We start from the raw sequence: 21,619 nt of genomic DNA, 5'->3' as shown, positions 1-21,619 counted from the left end.
TGGAGGTCCTCTAATTTAAAATAAAAACAGCCGCTCTTCTGAACAATAAAAAATGTTTTATTTCGACTTACTTCAACGTCGGTTAGATACACACAGATAGAAAAGAATTATTCGTAAGTTAAAATGGCGAATACAAAGAAAGAATTCGCAAAGCAAAAATGCGATTACAAGTTGCAAATGAAAAACAGAGTTGCCACATGAAATAGAATTTCAACATATATAAATAAATTAGCGGTACCCGACAGATGATGTTCTGGGTCCACATTTTGTTCAATATCTCGAAAATGCCTTCACATATACAACTATCAGCACTCCCTTTTAAAATACTCATTAACACCTTTCATTTGATACCCATATCGTACAAAGAAATTCTAGAGTCGCTTCTGGCCCACCTTTATGGCGATATCCCTAAATGGCGTCCACCCATAGAACTATGGCCCACACCCTTTTAAAATACTCTTTAACACCTTCCATTTGATACCAATGTCATACAAACACATTCCAGGGTTACCCTAGGTTCATTTTCCTACATGGTGATTTTCCCTTATTTTGTCTCCAAAGCTCTCAGCTGAGTACGTAATGTTCGGTTATACCCGAACTTAGCCTTCCTTACTTGTTCTGACAAAATTTGGTACAGCACATGGCGAATTCAGTACGAAGTGGTGAAATCCCATCACCCGATTGCTTCTTCTTGATATATTCCATTCAACACCATGGTACACCAATAGTGCAGTTCATCGAAATTTATGCTAATTTTCTTTTTGTTTGACTTACTTCTGCACGGCGAATTGGGTTGAATTCGTTTTGCCATCACCTATAGATTCGGCTTGATATTGGAAAATGTATGTTAAGCGAAATCAATGCAAATTTGCTTTTGATTTATCATTTTGTTGTACGGCGAATTGGGTTAAATTCGCACTGATATCATCTAGCACAGATTTAACTTGACGCAAACAAACAACTTTGTTTTGGCTTTCGCTATGCTACAAGTAGCAAATCGTTCGTAGTTTTTATTATGCTTTTTGCTAAGCTATAAAGCACGACGTATCCATCGCTCTGTTCTATGCTCTATTCATGTTTAGAGCCGCAGAAAACATTTTTTTTGGTACTCCTGCTGCTCTGGAGTAGCAAAGGCAAACACCAAACACTGCAATAAATACTAAAATATCTGCCTTGTCGGAATTACAAAAATTTAATTTTTACACATTAAAAGTAGTTTGGCCGTTAAGAACCACAAAACAATGAGGCCCACTTGCAGAAAGGCAGGTTATTTTTTTAGCTCAGAGTTAATAGGAAAAATTTGTCAAAAATATATATGTAGGTTTAGCTCTTCATGTCAGGTTAACGCTGTGTTTAAAATTTAACTTGCTACTCTGCGAGTGGGACTGATACGTCTATTTATAAATCCTGATGTGTTCGACACTAAATTTTATCAACTTTAAAACAAAACTATAATTGGACAGTCAAGAGTGGATTAATGTCTAACGATTGTTGTACCATTTGCTGTCAACTCATTAGAACGCATTATGTGAAGGGTACCCTCACAGTGGCGCACAGCATTATTTATTTGGCATCTTGCAACACAAATTTGGGTATACCGCCAGATTTGGGTATACTGCCATGGACTACATTATACCCAAATATATTTGTTGTTTTTTTTTTTTTTAATTATTAATTTTAAAACTTCTTCATACTTACTCTGAGTCTTTTTTCTGATTCTCCGGTATTTCCGCCTCATAGCTTGGCATATAGAATTGCGGTGCACGCTTACCGCCCACAATTGACAAACGTTCTTCGGGTGTGCTCTGAAAGCGCCGATCATCTACTTTACCATTTTGATCTTCAGCCTTCACATATAAAACATATTCCATATCTAATTGAAAGAGATCTGTGCCACGTGTTCGTACAACACCAGAACGTTCGTCAACCTCAAAACGGCCACCAGTACGATCACGTACAATAAAATAATGTATATTATGATCGGTATCGGGATCGCGTGCTTGTAATGTGAAGACCGGTGTATTGGGCGGAGCATTTAATTGTACTACAGCTTGCATAGGTAATGGACGATTAATAAAATAGGGCGGTTCATCATTGACATCCTTAACATGAATGATGACGCGTTGATTGTCAGTATATTTGAGATCAGCTGTAAAAAAAGAGATAAAAAAATTGTTGTTAATTATATAGTTTTTGCTTTGATTTACAGCAGCGAACACGAAAATAGCAACAGAAATTTTTTATCATTATATTTCGTCAATTAATTTTTTAACTGACACTGTGCAGACCACACAAAAAATTTTTCGAAAAAATTTTATAAAATTTTTCAAAAATTTCGAGTATTCTGAATTTGTTTGGGATATGCAGTTTTGTAACCCAATCAATGTAAGTTCAAGAAAGTACAAGTTTTAGGTCTCTCAAAATTCTTATCAGTTTTTGACAATTTTTTTTTACCGAGGGGGGTTCAGACTTTCTTCCATATTAAAAACAAAGCTTTCGTAAGGAAGTAAATTTGGAAAAAACTGCTAAAAAGCTGAACGGGTTTTGAGAAGCCTATACTTGCACCCAGAATTAAATTGCCTGCTTTTTATACAAAACTCGAAATTTTCGTAAAATTTTTAAAAGTTTTGGAGATTGACTTGCGTAGCTTAATTTTTGAAATTCATAGTTCTTTCTTAAGTTCAAAAAAAAAAAAGAAATATTTACTTTAATGATGACGAAATCTGATAAAAATTGCCACTTCTATTTTCGTGTTCGCAGGTGAAACACGTGCAATTCATTTGAAATCTCACGCACTTAAGATCGTAAGGAAGTAAACTTGGGAAAAAACTTAAAAATCTGAGCGGGTTTGAGAAGCCACGTGCAATTTATTTGAAATCTAACGCACTTAAGATCAAAGCTGTTTTCTGGGTTTCAAAGGCCTTAGATTTTAATAAATGTGAAGTTATCCAAGCACAGTTGGTGTGTAAAAATATTCTTTGGTCTCAATTTTGTCCAAAATTATTCGCTAATTAGTTGTGAAGAGAAAAAATTTGTAGCGGTCTTCGAAGTGGCTTTGTTTGCTGTGCCTCGCTAAGTTCACGTGAAGTATGTGAAGAACTCTGGTAAAAGCTGACTTACACTTCTCTAATCGAAATGAGACTCGGAAAAGTCGCATTTCGATCGAAGCAGTGTTAGCCAGTTTTCACGAGCGTGAGCAAACTTCACGTAATCTTAGAAATGCTCCCAAAAATGCTCTAAAATAGAGTGACACAATTTTTCTTTTCGCAAATTAAAATTAGGGACCAATATGCGACCAAATAGCACAGAAATTGCATATCCATCAAAGAAGTGTAAGGCAGTTAATACGAGAGTGCTTCGCTAACTTCACGTAAACCAAGCGAAGCATCCCAAAAAAAGCACTGAGAAAAGCGCGACAAACTTTTTAACAACGCGGCTAATTAGCGACAAAATGCCGATGTATTAGTCTTCTGATCCGCCGAAAGTACTTCGCTGATTTCGTGTTCATCAGATGTTAGTATTTTAACACGTCTGTGCTAGACGCCTCATAACTATTCCTGGAGCAGGCTGAATAGATTCGCAGAAAGTGCCTAGCCGTCTAGTCGTCGTCGTCGTAATATTAAGAGAACTGAACAATTCCTCTGGGATATTTATATCGCCCTGCATTGTGTTATACCATCATTATCTTGTTTTAAAACTGCAAGTGTCCTTAAGAATCGAAATCATTCAACTGTAGTCGTAGCAAATATGCCCTAACAGTAGATAATTTCGACTCTTATAGATTTATATTAGGTAGACAGATTTTAGTATAGATACTTAGAACTTTCACCTATCATACCAACTATCATACCTTACAGATCGAAGTGATGAAAATGTAAAAGAATTTTACCGGTATAGGTTATTTGGCTACTTTGCATTATGTTGTGATTAGCAATTGCGTTATACACTGGATGGAAGTAAAACAGAAATTATGCTCTCCCACCTTACAATGGTTTGTTGCCAATCAATTCAAACTCCATATATATATTTATGTACCCGATCTTAATGTATTGGTTCATTCAAATGTATGTTTATTGTTAAATGCGAACAAAACATAAAAGGGCCTTACAAAATTGTAAAACACCATGCTCAATACAAAGTTCAGCAGACACAAAAAGGAAAGGATATGTATTGAATTTCACAACAAAACGTGGTAGGAACTATTCAATTTCACTTAAGCCATCAAAATGCAATGAATTAGAAAAATAGCAATAAATATCATATGTAGAAGTTACAGGCATCAAAAACAGTTAAAACATCTTCATGCGCCAATACTCGTATTCCATTGAATGCAAAGGAAGAAAAGAAACAATAAAGGAAACTCCTTTGCCACAAGCATGTGTAGCTTGTATGTAGGTAGGTATGTCAATATCAACACTTTCCACAGAAAGTGAACGTTGGAAACAAATACATGCAGAGAAAATGAAATAAATAAAAGTTCACCCAAGCCGCAGTCAATGTAGCCAGTAACAAGCATACTTTATACACCTACGTATACTTTGTTTATACTCAGCTGAGCAGAGCTCACAGAGTATATTAACTTTGTTCGCATAACGGTAATCCGTAACGGCATAAAGTAATCGAGATAGATATAGACTTCTATATATCAAAATGATCTGGGTGAAAAAAGAAATTCATTTAGCTATGTCCGTGCGTCCGACTGTAAACGATAACTTGAGTAAATTTTGAGGTATCTTGATGAAATTTGGTATGTAGGTTCCTGGGCGCTTATCTCAGATCGCTATATAAAATGAACGAAATCGGACTACAACCACGCCCACTTTTTCGATATTGAAAATTTCGAAAAACCGAAAAAGTGTGATAATTTTTTACTAAAGACGGATAAAGCGATGAAACGTGGTAGGTGAATTGACCTTATGACGCACAATATAAAATTAGAAAAATTTTGGACAATGGTCGTGGCACCGCCCACTTTTCAAAGTAAAGTAATTTAAAAGTATTGCAAGCTGTAATTTGGCAGTCGTTGAAGATATCATAATGAAATTTAGTAAAAACGTTACTCCTATTACTATATGTGTGCTGAATAAAAATTAGCGAAATCGGATGAAGAACACGCCCACTTTAAAAAAAAAAATTTTTTTTTTAAGTCAAAATTTAACAAACAATTGAATATCTTTACAGTATAAAAGTAAATTATGTCAACATTCGACTCCAGTAATGATATGACGCAACAAAATACAAAGATAAAAGAAAATTTCAAAATGGGCGTAACTCCGCCCTTTTTCATTTAATTCGTCTAGAATACTTTTAATGCATGAGTCGAACAAAAATTTACCAATCCTTGTGAAATTTAGTAGGGACATAGATTATATGACAGTAACTGTTGTGTAACTTCTGTGAAAATGGGCGAAATCGGTTGAAGCCACGCCCAGTTTTTATACTCAGTCGACCGTCTGTCCTTCCGCTCGGCCGTTAACACGACAACTTGCGTAAAAAACGATATATCTTAACTAAACTTAGTTCACGTACTTATCTGAAGTCGCTTTATCTTAGTATAAAATATGGCCGAAATCCGAATATGACCACGTCCACTTTTCCGATATCGAAAATTACGAAAAATGAAAAAAATGCCATAATTTTATACCAAATATGAAAAAAGAGATGAAACGTGGTAATTGGATTTGCTTTTTGATGCAAAATATAACTTTAGAAAAAACTTTGTAAAATGGGTGTGACACCTACCATATTAAGTAGAAGAAAATGAAAAAATTCTGCAGGGCGAAATCAAAAGCCCTTCGAATCTTGGCAGGAATACTGTCCGTGGTATAACATATATAAATAAATTAGCGGTACCCGACAGAAGATGTTCTGGGTCACCCTGGTCCACATTTTGATCGATATATCGAAAACGCCTTCACATATACATACAACTAAGGGCTACTCCCTTTTAAAACCCTCATTAATACTTTTAATTTGATACCCATATCGTACAAACACATTCTAGAGTCACCCTTGGTCCGCCCTTATTGCGATATCTCGAAAAGGCGTCCACCTATAGAACTAAGGCCCACTACGTTTTAAATAATCATTAACACCGTTCATTTGATACACATGTCATACAAACACATTCCAGGGTTACCCTAGGTTCATTTTGCTAAATGGTGATTTTCTCTTATTTTGTCTCCAAAGCTCTCAGCTGAGTATGTAATGTTCGGTTACATCCGAACCTAGCTTTCCTTACTTGTTTTAGTATATAATATATTCATATGTAAACGAACAACCGAAATCATCCATACAGCGGAAAATTCCAATTATGGTGGTAGATAGATTTTTTTCATAAAATTTGCCAATAGTTTGTGAAAAACAAAAAATACATAACCTGTAAGCAATGGATGAAAGAAACTAAACAGCCAGCTTTGGCTCGAAATGTAAAATATTCGTAGTGGTAGTTACGTTACGTTAGGTTGAACTGGCCGGTCAATAAAGACCTCACACAGGCTGCATGTGTCCATAGTGTTACCAGAATTTGTTTGACGATCCAACGAAGGAACCCCAATCAGGTGCCAGGACATATGTTATAGAATAACTTTGTCTTCTTGGCAAATACTAGCGGTTTTCTAGGACCCACCTTAATTGCTGCCTCGAGATCTGGCAACTCTGCCGCCCCAATAGCTGGAGCCTTGACCTGGCGATCGCAGGACACGAGCATAGAACGTGCTCAACCGTTTCTCCCTGCATCGCACACTTCATGTTACTGACGAGGCCCAACTTATAAGCATGTGACGCCAGAAGGCAGTATGCCTATCGTGAGCCTTAAGTCTTCTCTTTTTAGAGATATGAGCCACTTTGTGAGTCTAATATCGCAGGCTTTGCACATGATCTTAGAAATTTTGCAGCTCCGCGCTTTGGTGCACGCCTTTCCTGCTTGGTGAATCCTGTTGATTTCTCCCAAACGGAGTGGTAGTGTTTTAGCCGAATTTTTTGGTAACATTTGATTGGTGACTAGCAACTCAAGCTCCTTGGCCTCACGCCTTTCTGTCTCTGGTTATTTCTGCCTGTAAAAGCGTCTCACTCCCCTTTTACCGACGATAACGTTCACAAACTCTTCTTTTTGCCCCGCTATTAATGTAGCACTGAAGGCAGCGTCTTTTCTTTCGCTTACAACGAGGCATTTTTCATCGTACCCGTTGTTTTTCTATGGTCGTCGGTAACCAATTCTTCTATCGGCGGCGGTACGAAGTGCATTAGATTCGGTGATAGATGGACAGTTTTAGGTCCGCAGTAAACTTCTTGCTGAACGATAATGGCAACTTCGTAACTGATGTTCAGAGAGTACTCTGCTCTCCTAAATGGGGAAAGTGAAGACAGCCATGTACCGCGCAGAGATGAGGAACCCGATCCTGGAATCGATGATTAGATTCGGTGACAGATGGAAATTTTTAAGTCCGAAGCAAACTTCTTGCGGAACGATAATGGCGACTTCGTAACTGATGTTCAGAGAGTACTCTGCTCTCCTAAATGAAGAAAGTGAAGATAGCCATATACCGCACAGGGATGATGAACCCGATCCCGCAATAGATGATGATGGAAGTAATGTCCCCTAAACCGATTATAACGAAGTCAGGCTGGCAATAACGAGATTAATTAAACAATAAGGTCACGGGCACTGACTGACTTCCTGCGGAGCTATTCATATACGGCCGCATGCATCAGCTTCTTTGAAAAATATGGTCGGCTGAGTGCATGCCCGACGGTTGGAATCTAAATTTTATTTGCCTTTATATCGCATTTAATGTCGTGCCAATAGCCAAATAGCGTGCAATTACTGGCCTAAACTGATGACTTTGATGTAATGCGCATCTACATCCATGTCGTAAGTTCTGCTTACTCCAAAATTGGAAAAAGAAGCGGAAAAGATGGGTTTGATGCTGAGTGAGGACAGAACGACTTACATGCTGTCATCAAAAAAGAGTGAGCATATTTGCTCCTTGGAAACCACGCCACTTTTGGTGGCCATAATTTCGAAATACTAAAAGACTTCATTTATTTGGGAACTGCATTACCACAAACGACAACACCAGCTTTGAAGTGCAGCCAAGAATCAATGTTGCCAATATACGCCTAATTATGTTAGTAATTTCTTATATATGATAATATTTCGGAGGGGTGAGATGAGGACAACGGCCATAATGTCAGTTGACCTTATTACCATTTCAAATAGCCATAAAATCAATTGAAGTAAAAACCATATGGAATGATCACATTAATATGCTATATAGATATGGTTACAATGTCAAAATTTTACCATCTTGCTTTTCAGAAATGCTTATAAAGTTAACTCTTATTTTTCAAGTGGTCATAGGTCAATTATTTTATTTTGTTACTGTTTTGTTATATATATTTTTTTTTGCTATATTTTTATTCAGTCCAATGAAAAGAAAATTTTGTTTATTTAAAATTTTCGGATGGGTCGCTCTTAGATGAAAAATTCGTCCAATGAAGACTTCTCTGTGATAAAAAGAATTTGGTTAGCTAAAAGTTTAAGGACAATTTGGACTGAAAAACCCCGCAGGTTGAAAGCTAGGCCAGTGGGAATTCAGTGGTCACCCGGCATTTTTTCTGCATCTTTGAAAAAGTGAGCGGTGTCAAGTCCCCAGCTAGGAAATATTAAAATTCCTATATCTCTGTTTTATTCTAGCGGGTAGCCAATTTCCAGTAAAGAGTTTCCATATATTAAAAAAATTTTGTCGTTGAGAGATTAGAAGGGAAAGTGAAAGTAGGAAGCGGGTAGGAATGGAAGTTTCTAGGGGGTATACAATATTGGACATATAAATTCCATATATGAGGTTCTTTAGGTAGGGGAGGTATGGGGCATGGAAGTGACAGTGAGAGTGGAAATGGGACTGAGAGTGGGAGTAAGAGTGGGGGTCGGAATGGGACTGCAATTGGGTTTGGGAGTGAGAGAGAGAAGTACAAGCAGAATGATAATAGAGTGGAGATAAAAAGAATAAGGGAAGAATATTAATTAGAAGAAGAAATTGAAGAAAGTTGTAGTCTAATTGTTGATATTGACAGTGATAATGCGAAGGAGGTTCACTTCTCAAATATCGGACAGGAAAACGTTTGCAGGTTAATCGAAGAAAAACAAATGTTTCGGTTATTTTAATCATGATCTATAAAGGTTATAAAGTCAATTGGTTGTAGAAATAAAGCCTATTTTATGGACATTTTAACCCTTAGACTACTGGTGACTTAAATTGTCGTTAACGCTATGTGTGGCAGACCACAAGGTCTACGTGCCACTACCAAAAAAAGTAATTGAACAAATCAAATGTATTATAATGTTTATTTAATTCAAAAATATAGCTGTTCTTGAAATGCGACAGAGTTGCATTTATAACCAATATTTATGGGATAGGCACAGTTTCTACCCTGTGGTCTGACAGAGCACAACCGGAAAAAACACATATATAACACAAAACAATGTTTTTTACACAAAAAATCAGACAAGCGATATTGTTTAATACTGGAATAGAATATCCTCATGGAACTTTATAAAGTCATAAGACAGTTTGTCGAAAAAAGTTGGTGAACCCAAAAATTTTTATTAAATGTAGTAACGCTAGTCCGAGGATTAAAAGGTCACCTAATATTTCATATCCTAATAACCACTTTTATTTTGCTGTGATGGCAGGTTTTTATTTTTAATTAAACAGTTTTATTTAGCTTGACTTGACATGCCGGCCGGCTGCACGGCCGTTGTGAACGAATTTTGTAATTGAAATTTAAGTAATTTCCCGATAAGCTACAAGCGTGAAACTTGGAATATAGTTCAGGACCCGATGAAAATGCAATAAGAAGAAAAAAACTCCGATATGTGGCGCATGGATCGAAATACTTCAAAAAATCGTATTTGCGGTCCAATTTGGTTCATATTTGGAACACATAATATATACATGAATAGAAAGCGACCTATGATGTCCGATTTGGCTCATATTTGGAACAAATATTACATACAGTCCGGTAGAAGTGACGTCAAAATAGTTTGTAGTTGGAGGAGGGACAAGCATACGTGGCGCAGAGCCGAGTAAAGTCTTTGGAAAGATTATGTATTGCGAACTTAGATTGTAACAAATTGTCAGGAAAGAGTCCTTGTATTAATGAGTCACTAAATGAACTAAATAGAATAGAAATAATAGGCAATTAAATAAAGACTAAAAACTTGAAAAAAAAAAATTTTTAAGTTAAACGGTTTTATTGAAAGCAATACTTACATGAAGTAACAATAATACTAAAAGCTAGAAAATTATTAGGTAGGTCCTAAGTACTAGTCATCACACGCCCCATCAATCTAGGGCGTTGATAGGACAATTAAATAAAAGCGTTGGAAACGTCAAATTTCTATTGATAGTCATAAGTAGGACCAACTGAACGCTAATCAGGTTATGCTACGCCTCACATTTTTAGAAATTTCACGCGTCCAACGCTTTTATTTAATTGTCTGATCAACGCTCTAGATTGATGAGGCGTGTGATGACTAGTACTTAGGACCTACCTAATTATTTTCTAGCTTTTAGTATTATTGTTACTTCATGTAAGTATTGTTTTCAATAAAACCGTTTAACTTAAAATTTTTTTTTTTAATTATTTTATTTTTATTTAAATTCAAAATTATGTGATACAACTTCTCAACCGGTTCGAGCTATATAACAAAACATTATTATCTAAAATTTAGTTTGACTCAAATACAAAGCGTTGCTAACCGAGTATGCAATAAGCTTTTGACATCAGACGGATGTCCTGTGGCCAAGCAGGTTGTTGCAAGACTTACGCAATTAGTTTATATTTACAGGTGCCGAGAGCACGGAATATGGCGTTGAAATTTATTTTTATATAAATATATGTATTAAGCACACTTTTGAACAAACTATGTATTAGGTATGAGAGAATACCGACACTGTTGTTGTAGTTAATTATAAGCAACACTATACTCACAGTAAGATTCTATGTACTACAGAAAGGCAGTCACTTTACCAACACTACTTCAAAGGAGCATAATTGAACTTCGTGGAAAATGCAGTTGTATTGAATAAGTTTGTGGTGGAAGTCGAAATAAAACACCCTGTAAAAAATCGGGCGATTAATCCCTAAAGAGATTGGTCTCCGATTGATCTCGTTTGTCCACATTTGGGCATAATTTATCCCCTTTAGTCCCTTTCGGGTACAGTAGGGATTGGTTAGTTCGAAATTTACGTAGCCCATTTTAAGAAATATTAAAAAAATGCAACGAAATGCGTAAAATAAAAAGATTACAGGTGATTGAATCGAATTATTTAAGAAAATTGCGGAGCCCTATACCGAACCTAACGACTACGCCGGAGTTATTTCTTTTTGGAAAGCGGGCAAACAACTTACGTAAAATAGATTTTGTGCTTGGCAAACCCTTTGCCTGTGATTCTCATGGCAGAAAATTCGTCTGGGGCCTATTTGAGTCTTAATTGAACAGAAAAGGGACTAGTCCTCATAAGTTCCCATATGGTTATAAAGCGGATTGGTCCTATTGAACCCTTTCGGGTATAAATGGGTACAATTAATCTCTTCATAGGACATGCTCAAACAAAAGGGAACAGTTCAACTCATACAAAGAGATCAAAACTGGCATTGGTCTCATACGCCTTTGTGACTAATCCCGGATTTATCCTAGATTAGTCGAATTTTTTGCAGGGCAGTGTTTGCGGTAACAGAAATAGTATAGAATAAAAAATTGCCGGAAGTATTTGGCAAACAGTGTTGCATTTACATAAATATTACTTTCAAATGAATATATCTGGTATATATTTTAATTTAGTGCTCATAGCTTTATCATACGCGCCACATTTGCGTAAACCAAATGAATGGAAAGAAAATATAAAGTAAAGTACATAATGAATATGGAAATTTAGCAAAAACGCTGTATTGCAGTCAGGATTTCCGAATCGCGTTCGTGTTTTTTACATAAAATATAGTTCTAACTGACCCAGCAGTCGAAGTAACTAAACGCAAAGCGGCTGTAGGTAAGGAAATTTTTGTTGGGAAAAATCATACTAATTCAGACAAATAAGTTTTCTCTGAGTCTAGTTCTAAAAAAGATCGTATTAAAAATATAGAAATCAGCACGGTTACCAACGCAATTGGTTGGGCTGTCGTAAACAGCCTTATCTGGCAATGAACAATATCAATGCTAGGGAGTTACATAGTTATGGTAATGCAAGCCAATATGGATTCGGGTACGCCTACCCGCCTTGGGACCAGATGAACTCCCCAGGGTAGAGTGCTCTCACCGCCTCTTTTGATAGGCGCACTAAACGAGATTTTACAGAAGCTGAATAAAAATGAAGTGAAGTTAGTCGCATATTCAGACGAATCACTGTATATGGCCTTCTTCTCTCGACTTAAGTGAAACACTAGAAGAAGCGGTTCGCAGGATCAATGTCTGGGCAGCCAACTGCCCTCTCTAAATGGTACTGCGTTCACTTTGTCTACGAGTCAATTATCTGAGCGTCGAGATACACAGCAAGCTTAGATGGAAATCTAAGATCGTACGTAGAGTCGCCACATAGCCGTCTACTCGTGCAAAGACTGGTCAGCACAAATTTTGGTCTTAAATCCAAACTTGTGATGTGCCTATATACAATCGTCGTCAGACCCATACTAGTACATATATGGGGCTACATATAGTATGGTAGCCTACCATGAACATAACAGTATTAAAAAGATGAATCGAGTGCATCGGGCAGCTCTCGGAGAGTAACATCTGCACTAAGGTCGTGTCTAATTAATGCTTTGAATGTGCTCCTAAAGCAACCATCTTTGGACTTTCACACACGTGAAACTGCAACTTGTTTGACAGTAAGACTTCGTGAGTCTGACCGTTGAAACACGAGGCAGTGTGGCCACAGTAGTATCCTCAGCAGACTTCCCGATGTGGCTCCGTCATCAGATTGTCACACGCCATCAGTAAAATTTAGTTCCCCTTGAGAGGGCTCTACGTTGTCGTTGTGCAAAAAAGGACGCCATTTCAATCTGCATCGACGGTTCGATAATGAACTGTAGTGTGGGAGCGGGTGTTTTCTGTGACCATCTTAAGGTGTCGTGGAAGTGCCGGGTACAGAGAAGGTGTGTATGCTCCTGTCGGGGTACCCGGCTAGTAGACATCACGTGTGCATTAACTCAGATAGCCAAGAAGCGCTCATGCAACTTAACTCCCCCATCACTTCGTTTAAGGCCGTCAGAAGCTGCTGGAGGTCACTGCAAATCGCAGCTAACTTCGCAAACAATAACCCTTGTATGAGTATATGGTCTCAGGAAAATTGAAGGCAACTAGAAGGCAGACGAACCTGCAAAGGCAGAGGTCCTATTGGATGCTGCACATGCGGTCGAGATGCATCATCTACTTACAGAAACATACATGGCAGATTCAATGAGTTAGCGGTCTCTAACTAGTACTTTTCGAACACCTGTAAGATAATCAAGCAAACCTTGCCGATTTACAGTAGTAGAAGAACAAAGGAGCTTCTACATATGTTAAGGAAAGAAATCTTTACGATCACTGCCACGGTCACGGAACACTGGCCATTCGTACTACACGCCGAGAGAAAGGGGATTCTTTTAAACATGATTTGCTATGCGCGAGAAAGACAAGAAATAAAGCTTTTTCCTACATCGTTACATATTCAGCAGTAGACCTGAGCAGATTTATGTTGCTATTGTAGCGATTCAGATGGTTTTCGGGATTGTAATCGATTTCGATGTTCCTTTGCCGGATTAAACAAGCATCATTACGGTATAAGCCCGAACATCGTAACGATTTAATTATGACCACATTGAACCTGCTCAGTCTGAACAGGTACGACTATACTCAATTACAGCCAGCCTACTACCCCACAATCTATCTACGCTCATGATTAAATGAATAATTACACATGTATTTATGTATGTATGTGTAGTTGAGGATGTATGCTAGTCTGCTGTTTGTGGCACTGCCTTTGCACGCTTCCGGCTGCCATTTCAATACGAGCTTAGCTGCTTCTGCTACAAAAATCCTTCTAACACTCCCACACAATGACGACCCTTCTCTGTTACGTACATATACATATGCAATGCCTAGTGCTGTGTATGCGCTTTCTTACTACACTTGGCAGCCTGTCTAACTGTCTATTTGCTTTTGCATAATTACTACTTACTCCTTTTTTGCTTTGTTTTGTTTATTTCTTTGCCTGTCGCTTGATCCGCCTATCTATGTGTCATCTTATTTTAAGCCAACGAAGCAGAATACTTTATTTTCAATTTTGTCTTTTCTGCAATTTATGCTTAGCTTCACCGCACTTCTCCTTATTCATTTTTATACTCAGTTGAGCAGAGCTCACAGAGTATATTAAGTTTGATTGGATAACGGTTGGTTGTACATATATAAAGGAATCGAGATAGATATAGACTTCCATATATAAAAATAATCAGGATCGAAAAAAAATTTGATTGAGCCATGTCCGTCCGTCCGTCCGTTAACACGATAACTTGAGTAAATTTTGAGGTATCTTGATGAAATTTGGTATGTAGGTTCCTGAGCACTCATCTCAGGTCGCATTTAAAATGAACGATATCGGACTATAACCACGCCCACTTTTTCGATATCGAAAATTTCGAAAAACCGAAAAAGTGCGATAATTCATTACAAAAGACAGATAAAGCGACGAAACTTGGTAGATGGGTTGAACTTATGACGCAGAATAGAAAATTAGTAAAATTTTGGACAACGGGCGTGGCACCGCCCACTTTTAAAAGAAGGTAATTTAAAATTTTGCAAGCTGTAATTTGGCAGTCGTTGAAGATATCATGATGAAATTTGGCAGGAACGTTACTCCTATTACTATATGTACGCTTAATAAAAATTAGCAAAATCGGATAAGGACCACGCCCACTTTTAAAAAAAAAATTTTTTTAAAGTAAAATTTTAACAAAAAATTTTATATCTTTACAGTATATAAGTAAATTATGTCAACATTCAACTCCAGTAATGATATGGTGCAACAAAATACAAAAATAAAAGAAAATTTAAAAATGGGCGTGGCTCCGCCCTTTTTCATTTAATTTGCCTAGGATACTTTTAACGCTATAAGTCGAACAAAAATTAACCAATCCTTTTGAAATTTGGTAGGGCATAGATTTTATGGCGTTAACTGTTTGCTGTGAAAATGGGCGTTAACACGATAACTTGAGAAAAATCGACATATCTTTAATGAACTTAGTTCACGTGCTTACTTGAACTCACTTTATCTTGGTATGAAAAATGAACGAAATCCGACTATGACCACGCCCACTTTTTCGATATCGAAAATTACGAAAAATGAAAAAAATGCCATAATTTTATACCAAATACGAAAAAAAGGATGAAACATGGTTTTTATTGATGCGAAATATGACTTTAGAAAAAACTTTATAAAATGGTAGTAACACCTACCATATTAAGTAGAAGAAAATGAAAAAGTTCTGCAGGGCGAAATAAAAAACCCTTAAAATCTTGGCAGATATTACATATATAAATAAATTAGCGACATCCAACAGATGATGTTCTGGGTCACCCTGGTCCACATTTTGGTCGATATCTGGAAAACGCCTTCACATATACAACTACCACCACTCCCTTTTAAAACTCTCATTAATACCTTTAATTTTATACCCATATCGTACAAACTCATTCTAGAGTCACCCCTGGTCCACCTTTATGGCGATATATTGAAAAGGCGTCCACCTATAGAACTAAGCCCCACGCCCTTTTAAACTACTCATTAACACCTTTCATTTGATACTTATATCGTACAAACATATTCTAAAGTCACCCCTGGTCCACCTTTATGCCGATATCTCGAAAAGGCGAACACCTATAGAACGAAGGCCCACTCCCTTTTAAAAATACTCATTAGCACCTTTCATTTGATACCCTTATTGTACAAACAAATTCTAGAGTCACCCCTGGTCCACCTTTATTGCGATACCTCGAAAAGGCGTCCACCTATAGAACTAAGGCCCACTCCCTTTTAAAATACTCATTAACTCCTTTCGTTTGATACCCATATTGCACAAACGAATTCTAGAGTCACCCCTGGCCCCACTTTATGGCGATATCTCGAAACGGCGTCCACCTATGGAACTAAGGATTACTCCCTTTTAAAATACTCATTAACACCTTTCTTTTGATACCCATACTGTACAAACAAATTCTAGGGTCACCCCTGGTCCACCTTTATGGCGATATTTCGAAACGGCGTCCACCTATGGAACTAATGATTACTCCCTTTTAAAATACTCATTAACACCTTTCATTTGATACCCATATCGTACAAACGCATTCTAGAGTCACCCCTGGTCCACCTTTATGGCGATATCTCGAAAGGGCGACCACCTATACAACAACCACCACTCCCTTTTAAAACCCTCATTAATACCTTTAATTTGATACCCATATCGTACAAACACATTCTTGAGTCACCCCTGGTCCACCTTTATGGCGATATTTTGAAACGGCATCCACCTATAGAACTAAGGCCCACTCCCTTTTAAAATACTCATTAACACCATTCGTTTGATGCCCATATTGTACAAACAAATTCTAGAGTCACCCCAGGTCCACCTTTGTGGCAATATCTCGAAACGGCGTCCACCTATGGAACTACGGATTACTCCCTTTTAAACTACTCATTAACACCTTTCATTTGATACCCGTATCGTACAAACGCATTCTAGAGTCAACCCTGATCCACCTTTATGGCTATATCCCTAAACGGCGTCCACCTATAGAACTATGGCCCACTCCCTCATAAAATACTCTTTAATGCCTTTCATTTGATACACATGTCATATAAACATATTCCAGGGTTTCCCTCGGTTCATTTTCCTACTTGGTTATTTTCCCTTATGTTGTCACCATAGCTCTCAACTGAGTATGTAATGTTCAGTTACACCCGAACTTAACCTTCCTTACTTGTCTTTTTCTTTATTTGAAGAAAATTTGCAAAAGTTCGTCTGTCAGCTGGAGAAAGTTTTGTGCGCTTTCCACTGAGTTTGATATTTAATTTTTTTGTTTGGTTATAATTTTTATTTTTCTTGGCCTTTTTTGCTACTTTTTCTTATTTCTGTTTCAAAGCAGATATCCAAAACAAACAAATAAAGAAGTGGATTAATGCTTTCACCGCAAACAAGTCAATGTTGTTTCCTTGAAATGGCAGGATATGCTTTTGCGCTCACAATTTTTTCTTTGAATCAACTCCTTGAAAACAAAGCAATTCCATTAAACCTTTTTGGTGATTTCTAATATAGAAAATTAGATTTGAAAGCTTCCGAAAATTTGTTTATAGGAGTATAAATCCTCGAAAAATTATTTATTTTCAATATTACGATGTACGTACAGAGCAGTGGTGCACATCGCGGGTAGAGCAATGAATACAGGGACTCAAGGGATTGACAAGCGCAATACAAAGCTTTATAGCTTCAAAGCTTCCGCAACCCAATTGTCAACCTTACCTACGCGAGGAGAATACTATTACAAATATGAGGGAATCATACACATATTTAGCAGGTGAGGCTCTGGCGACCCCAAGTCCCTCGTGGAACTAGGAGTTGGGGAGGGAGGGATGGCCTAGAAGGTTTAATGTGGTAATATTAATCGTTCCCGAGATGGCCGGGTTAGTGCCTTGATGGTGCTTTGTTACCGGAACGTACCGGATCTATATGCGGCATATGACCATCAACATCGATAACATCCCCATAGCCTTCGGGAAATGTCTTTATCGTTAATACATCAACAACAACAACAGCATGGAATACGAAACGCAACCTTTTTTGTAGTAGGATGTGTTTACCTGGAGAATGTTTGAGCATAGAATTCACGCATGAGATGCTTATTACCTGAAATATGTACGTGCTAAAAGTGTTTGACTGTTTGCCTTAAAGCACCGTTACATAAGCAGTTTTTCATATAGATGCGTTTAACAAAATCTTATGCATTATGATAAGATTGCACGTATTTTTATGGAGAAAGGCAGATCGAGCGACACTTGCGCCATCTGACATGAAAAAGTAGCCATTTTCCAACTTTTGTTGCAAACAAACCATAAGAAGAAGAATTTGACATTTGATTTGGCTAAGAGTGCTTTCACACTTTGCAAGTGAAAGAATTTTTCCTACTTGTTGATATTTTTCTAAAAAATGTTCACAGTTAAAAACAAATGAATAGAACACAAAATATGTTAGCAAATATTTTTCTTGTATAGTTAAATTTTGTATGTGAATGGGTAAGGCGAAATAAACTTCAAATGACAAGTCTGAAGTTCCTTTATATTTACAAACGCCACATCTTGGTTGATTGTGGCGATATTACTGGAATACATAAGATTGCGTTGAACGCAACTATATGAAAAACTACATTGTGGCTCGGCCATTATTCTCTCGCTGCACTCACACGATATGTAGCTGAATGCCGAATAGTTTTTCAAAGCTCTACGAAACTCTCGGGCACGCCATCGGTACAGAGTGTACATTATTCAAATTATATAACATCTAGTAACACCGCACTTGGCGCCTTTTGAGTTTTTCTCTTTCAAAAATCATAACTTTCGAAGTTTTGAGGATGTTTTAATAATTGCAAAAGCACCTGAACTTATTTGAACTTTTAACATTTGAAAACACAGGATGCCAGGGAAACAGGATGCTTTTCAATATTTCCTCAAATCAAAATGGTTTTAGAAAAATTCAACAAAATAATTTTTTTAGTAAAAACTGAAGGAAACCAAGTGAAGTTGTCTAAGTTCGGGTGTAACCGAACATTATATACTCAGCGTGAGCTTCAATTGCACATTTCATTTCAGATAAATTACTTTTCTATATAACACGTGGCAACGCCCGTTTAAAAAAAAATGTCTCCCCATTTCCTCTTACAATAAAACTTGATAAGTGAAATATCATTGATTCAAAACAATTTTTTGCTAAGTTATAGCTTATTATTCTAGTCTACGACCCTATTAAACTTGTTTTATATCTAAGCTGCCGTGGTCTTTAACCGATCCCATCCATCGATTTCGTTAATTTTTCTTCAAAGCATTCCTTATAATAAAGGCAACCTCTTTGCAAAATTTTGTTACGATAGGTTTAACGATTTTTTAATTATGATTAATAATATTTGTAAAATTGATTTTATCACAAGTGGGCGGTTTTTATCAAGAGCCTCAATATCAGTCCACACGTCTAAATTCAACATTCTATGTGTATTATTTGCTAAAAAGTCAGGTTTTTTGTGTTTTCCAAAATGTTTAATATTGTAACGGATTTACTGCAAATCCTCTTATTTGCAACCTTCTGCTAAGTTCGAATCACTATACTGTTGAGTAAATAACTCCAATAATTAATAATGCAAAATGGCCTTTATTAAAGTACTTCACAATAACACTGTTACTTCACAACCAATAGCTTGCTTAAATGAAACTGATTGTCGCGCCTTCAATGTTGCTGCCTTTTTATACTCTGTGATTTCTCGCTCGCATCTTCTAGGCAGTTCCATTTCCAGAATCTACTAGTTGGCCATCAGCTATAAAATTACTACGTTTTTACCTTCACATATGCGCGTGTATGTGTGAACTCAATTATACTTGCATACTTTTGGGAGCATCTCAGATAAGATATCTGCATGTGTTTGTATGTGTGAGCGACACTTGCACAACCATTGCATATTTTCGGGAGTATCTCAGATTTAGGCATGTGGTTGTGCGTTGCTTCTCCGCTGCGTGTATGTACATATGTGTAGACATAATGATTGAATTATTGATGTGCATGCAAATCACTGTTTAGCATCGGCTTAGAGATGATAGTATCCCTTAGTGGTGCTAATAATATTCGTTTCAATATATAACAAGTAGGTGTAGTTATCCTCTGATTTCGCTCATTTTCAATACCAATCTATTCAATCTCAATATTTACTCAAATTATCGTGTTAACCGACAGACGGACGGACATGGCTCAATCAAATTTTTTTCGACACTGCTGATTTTGATATATGGAAGTCTATATCTATATCGATGCCTTTATACCTGTACAACCAACCGTTATCCAATCAAAGTTGATATACTCTGTGTGTAAAGCACGCTGAGTTTAAAAATGAAATTCGTCTAATGGAGGTATAATTAACCGTAAAACCAAATAAAGTAATAATTTTGATGAAGAGGCGTGACACTGTCCACTTACGATAAAAAGGCTTGATTTAAATATTCTTATAAAAATCAAACGTCTGAGATTTATAATGATAAATGTACATATACAGGATACTAACAGACTGCCTCAAAATTTGTCTTAAAAGTTTAGAGGATTCAAGTTTCAATTCGAGCTCAAGGCCAGAACAATAAATTTTATAATAATTTTTTTTTTTTAATTTCTATAATTGAAAAATTATTTTTTATTTTTGGAATAGAAGGTAGAAAATTTTTCTTCGTTATCAGTACGCTTTGGGCACGCTGTCCTAGCCATTTAGCTACACAGCGTTGGTTTGTTTGACTGAAAAATTGCTACTTCTATTCCTCTTTATCAACTATATTTAATCAACATTGCACCATCTGTTGCCTATTAAGTCCTTTATTAATTTTTTTTAAATTTCAAAATCCTAATATTTCATTATATACAAAAGAAAAGTTATTGAAAGTTGTTCAAGAACAATGACTATCATTTAAAACAACATTTAGCAGTCAGTATTGTAAACTTAACGATCAGCACTCCAAACAAGCTTTGTGTCACAAACTTACGGAGCTTGCGGAAGTGTGATGAATTTATTCGTTTTGTTGATTGCAACAATGTTGTGTACTACTTTGTCATTAAAGAGAAGATGAGATGGCTTTTGGAGCGTTCGAGTGAAAAGTTCTCCCAAACATTTATGGTTCTGTCCGTGCTGCCGACGGCGATTATCGGAGGAGGTATTATGATGAGCTGTATGAGCATTACACAGATATGAAGATTGTGCAGCTAACAAAGATCCAAAGGCTTCGCTGGCAAGGTCATGTTATGCGAGTGAATGAAGACGCCTCGGCCAAGAATGTATTTCACTCGATAACTCAATTTGGAAGCAGAGGATGGAGGAGCACTCCACTGAGTTGGGAGAGTCAACTAGAGGAAGAATTTTCCATATAATTTAGGCGGTATTCAAAAAAAAAAAAAATTTTTCTAAAAAAAAATTTATTATTTAACAAAACAATGTGAATTTCGTGCTTTGAATATCTCTATTAAAATATGGGTCCGTATTCGTTTTATTATGAAGCGCGTTCTATTAAAAGTAACATCTTGTTGGACATTCAATGTACAATAACAAGAAATAACAAGTAAGGAAGGCTAAATTCGGGTGTAACCGAACATTACATACTCAACTGCCAAATTACAGCTTGCAAAACTTTTAAATTACCTCCTTTTAAAAGTGGGCGGTACCACTTTCTGCATCATAAGGTCAACCCACCTACCAAGTTTTATCGCTTTTTCTGTTTTTCGAAATTTTCGATATCGAAAAAGTGGGCGTGGTTAGAGTCCAATTTCGTTCTTTGTAAATAGCGATCTG

The 21,619-nt window shown here is 36.8% G+C and overlaps 1 protein-coding gene across 1 annotated transcript in view; it reads right to left on the bottom strand.

Annotated features, from left to right (window-relative positions):
• The window catches only part of CadN (Cadherin-N), an 855,435-nt gene that overhangs the window by 629,519 nt on the left and 204,297 nt on the right, over positions 1-21,619 (bottom strand). The window contains exon 3 of the mRNA XM_067767104.1: positions 1,699-2,149. Coding sequence (XP_067623205.1) covers positions 1,699-2,149 — 451 coding nt within the window. The remainder of the gene's footprint in view (positions 1-1,698; positions 2,150-21,619) is intronic.

This window comes from Eurosta solidaginis, chromosome 2 (assembly GCF_040869045.1).
Source record: "Eurosta solidaginis isolate ZX-2024a chromosome 2, ASM4086904v1, whole genome shotgun sequence".
NCBI classification, from domain to species: domain Eukaryota; kingdom Metazoa; phylum Arthropoda; class Insecta; order Diptera; family Tephritidae; genus Eurosta; species Eurosta solidaginis.
This window is presented reverse-complemented; position numbering and strand designations above follow the sequence as displayed.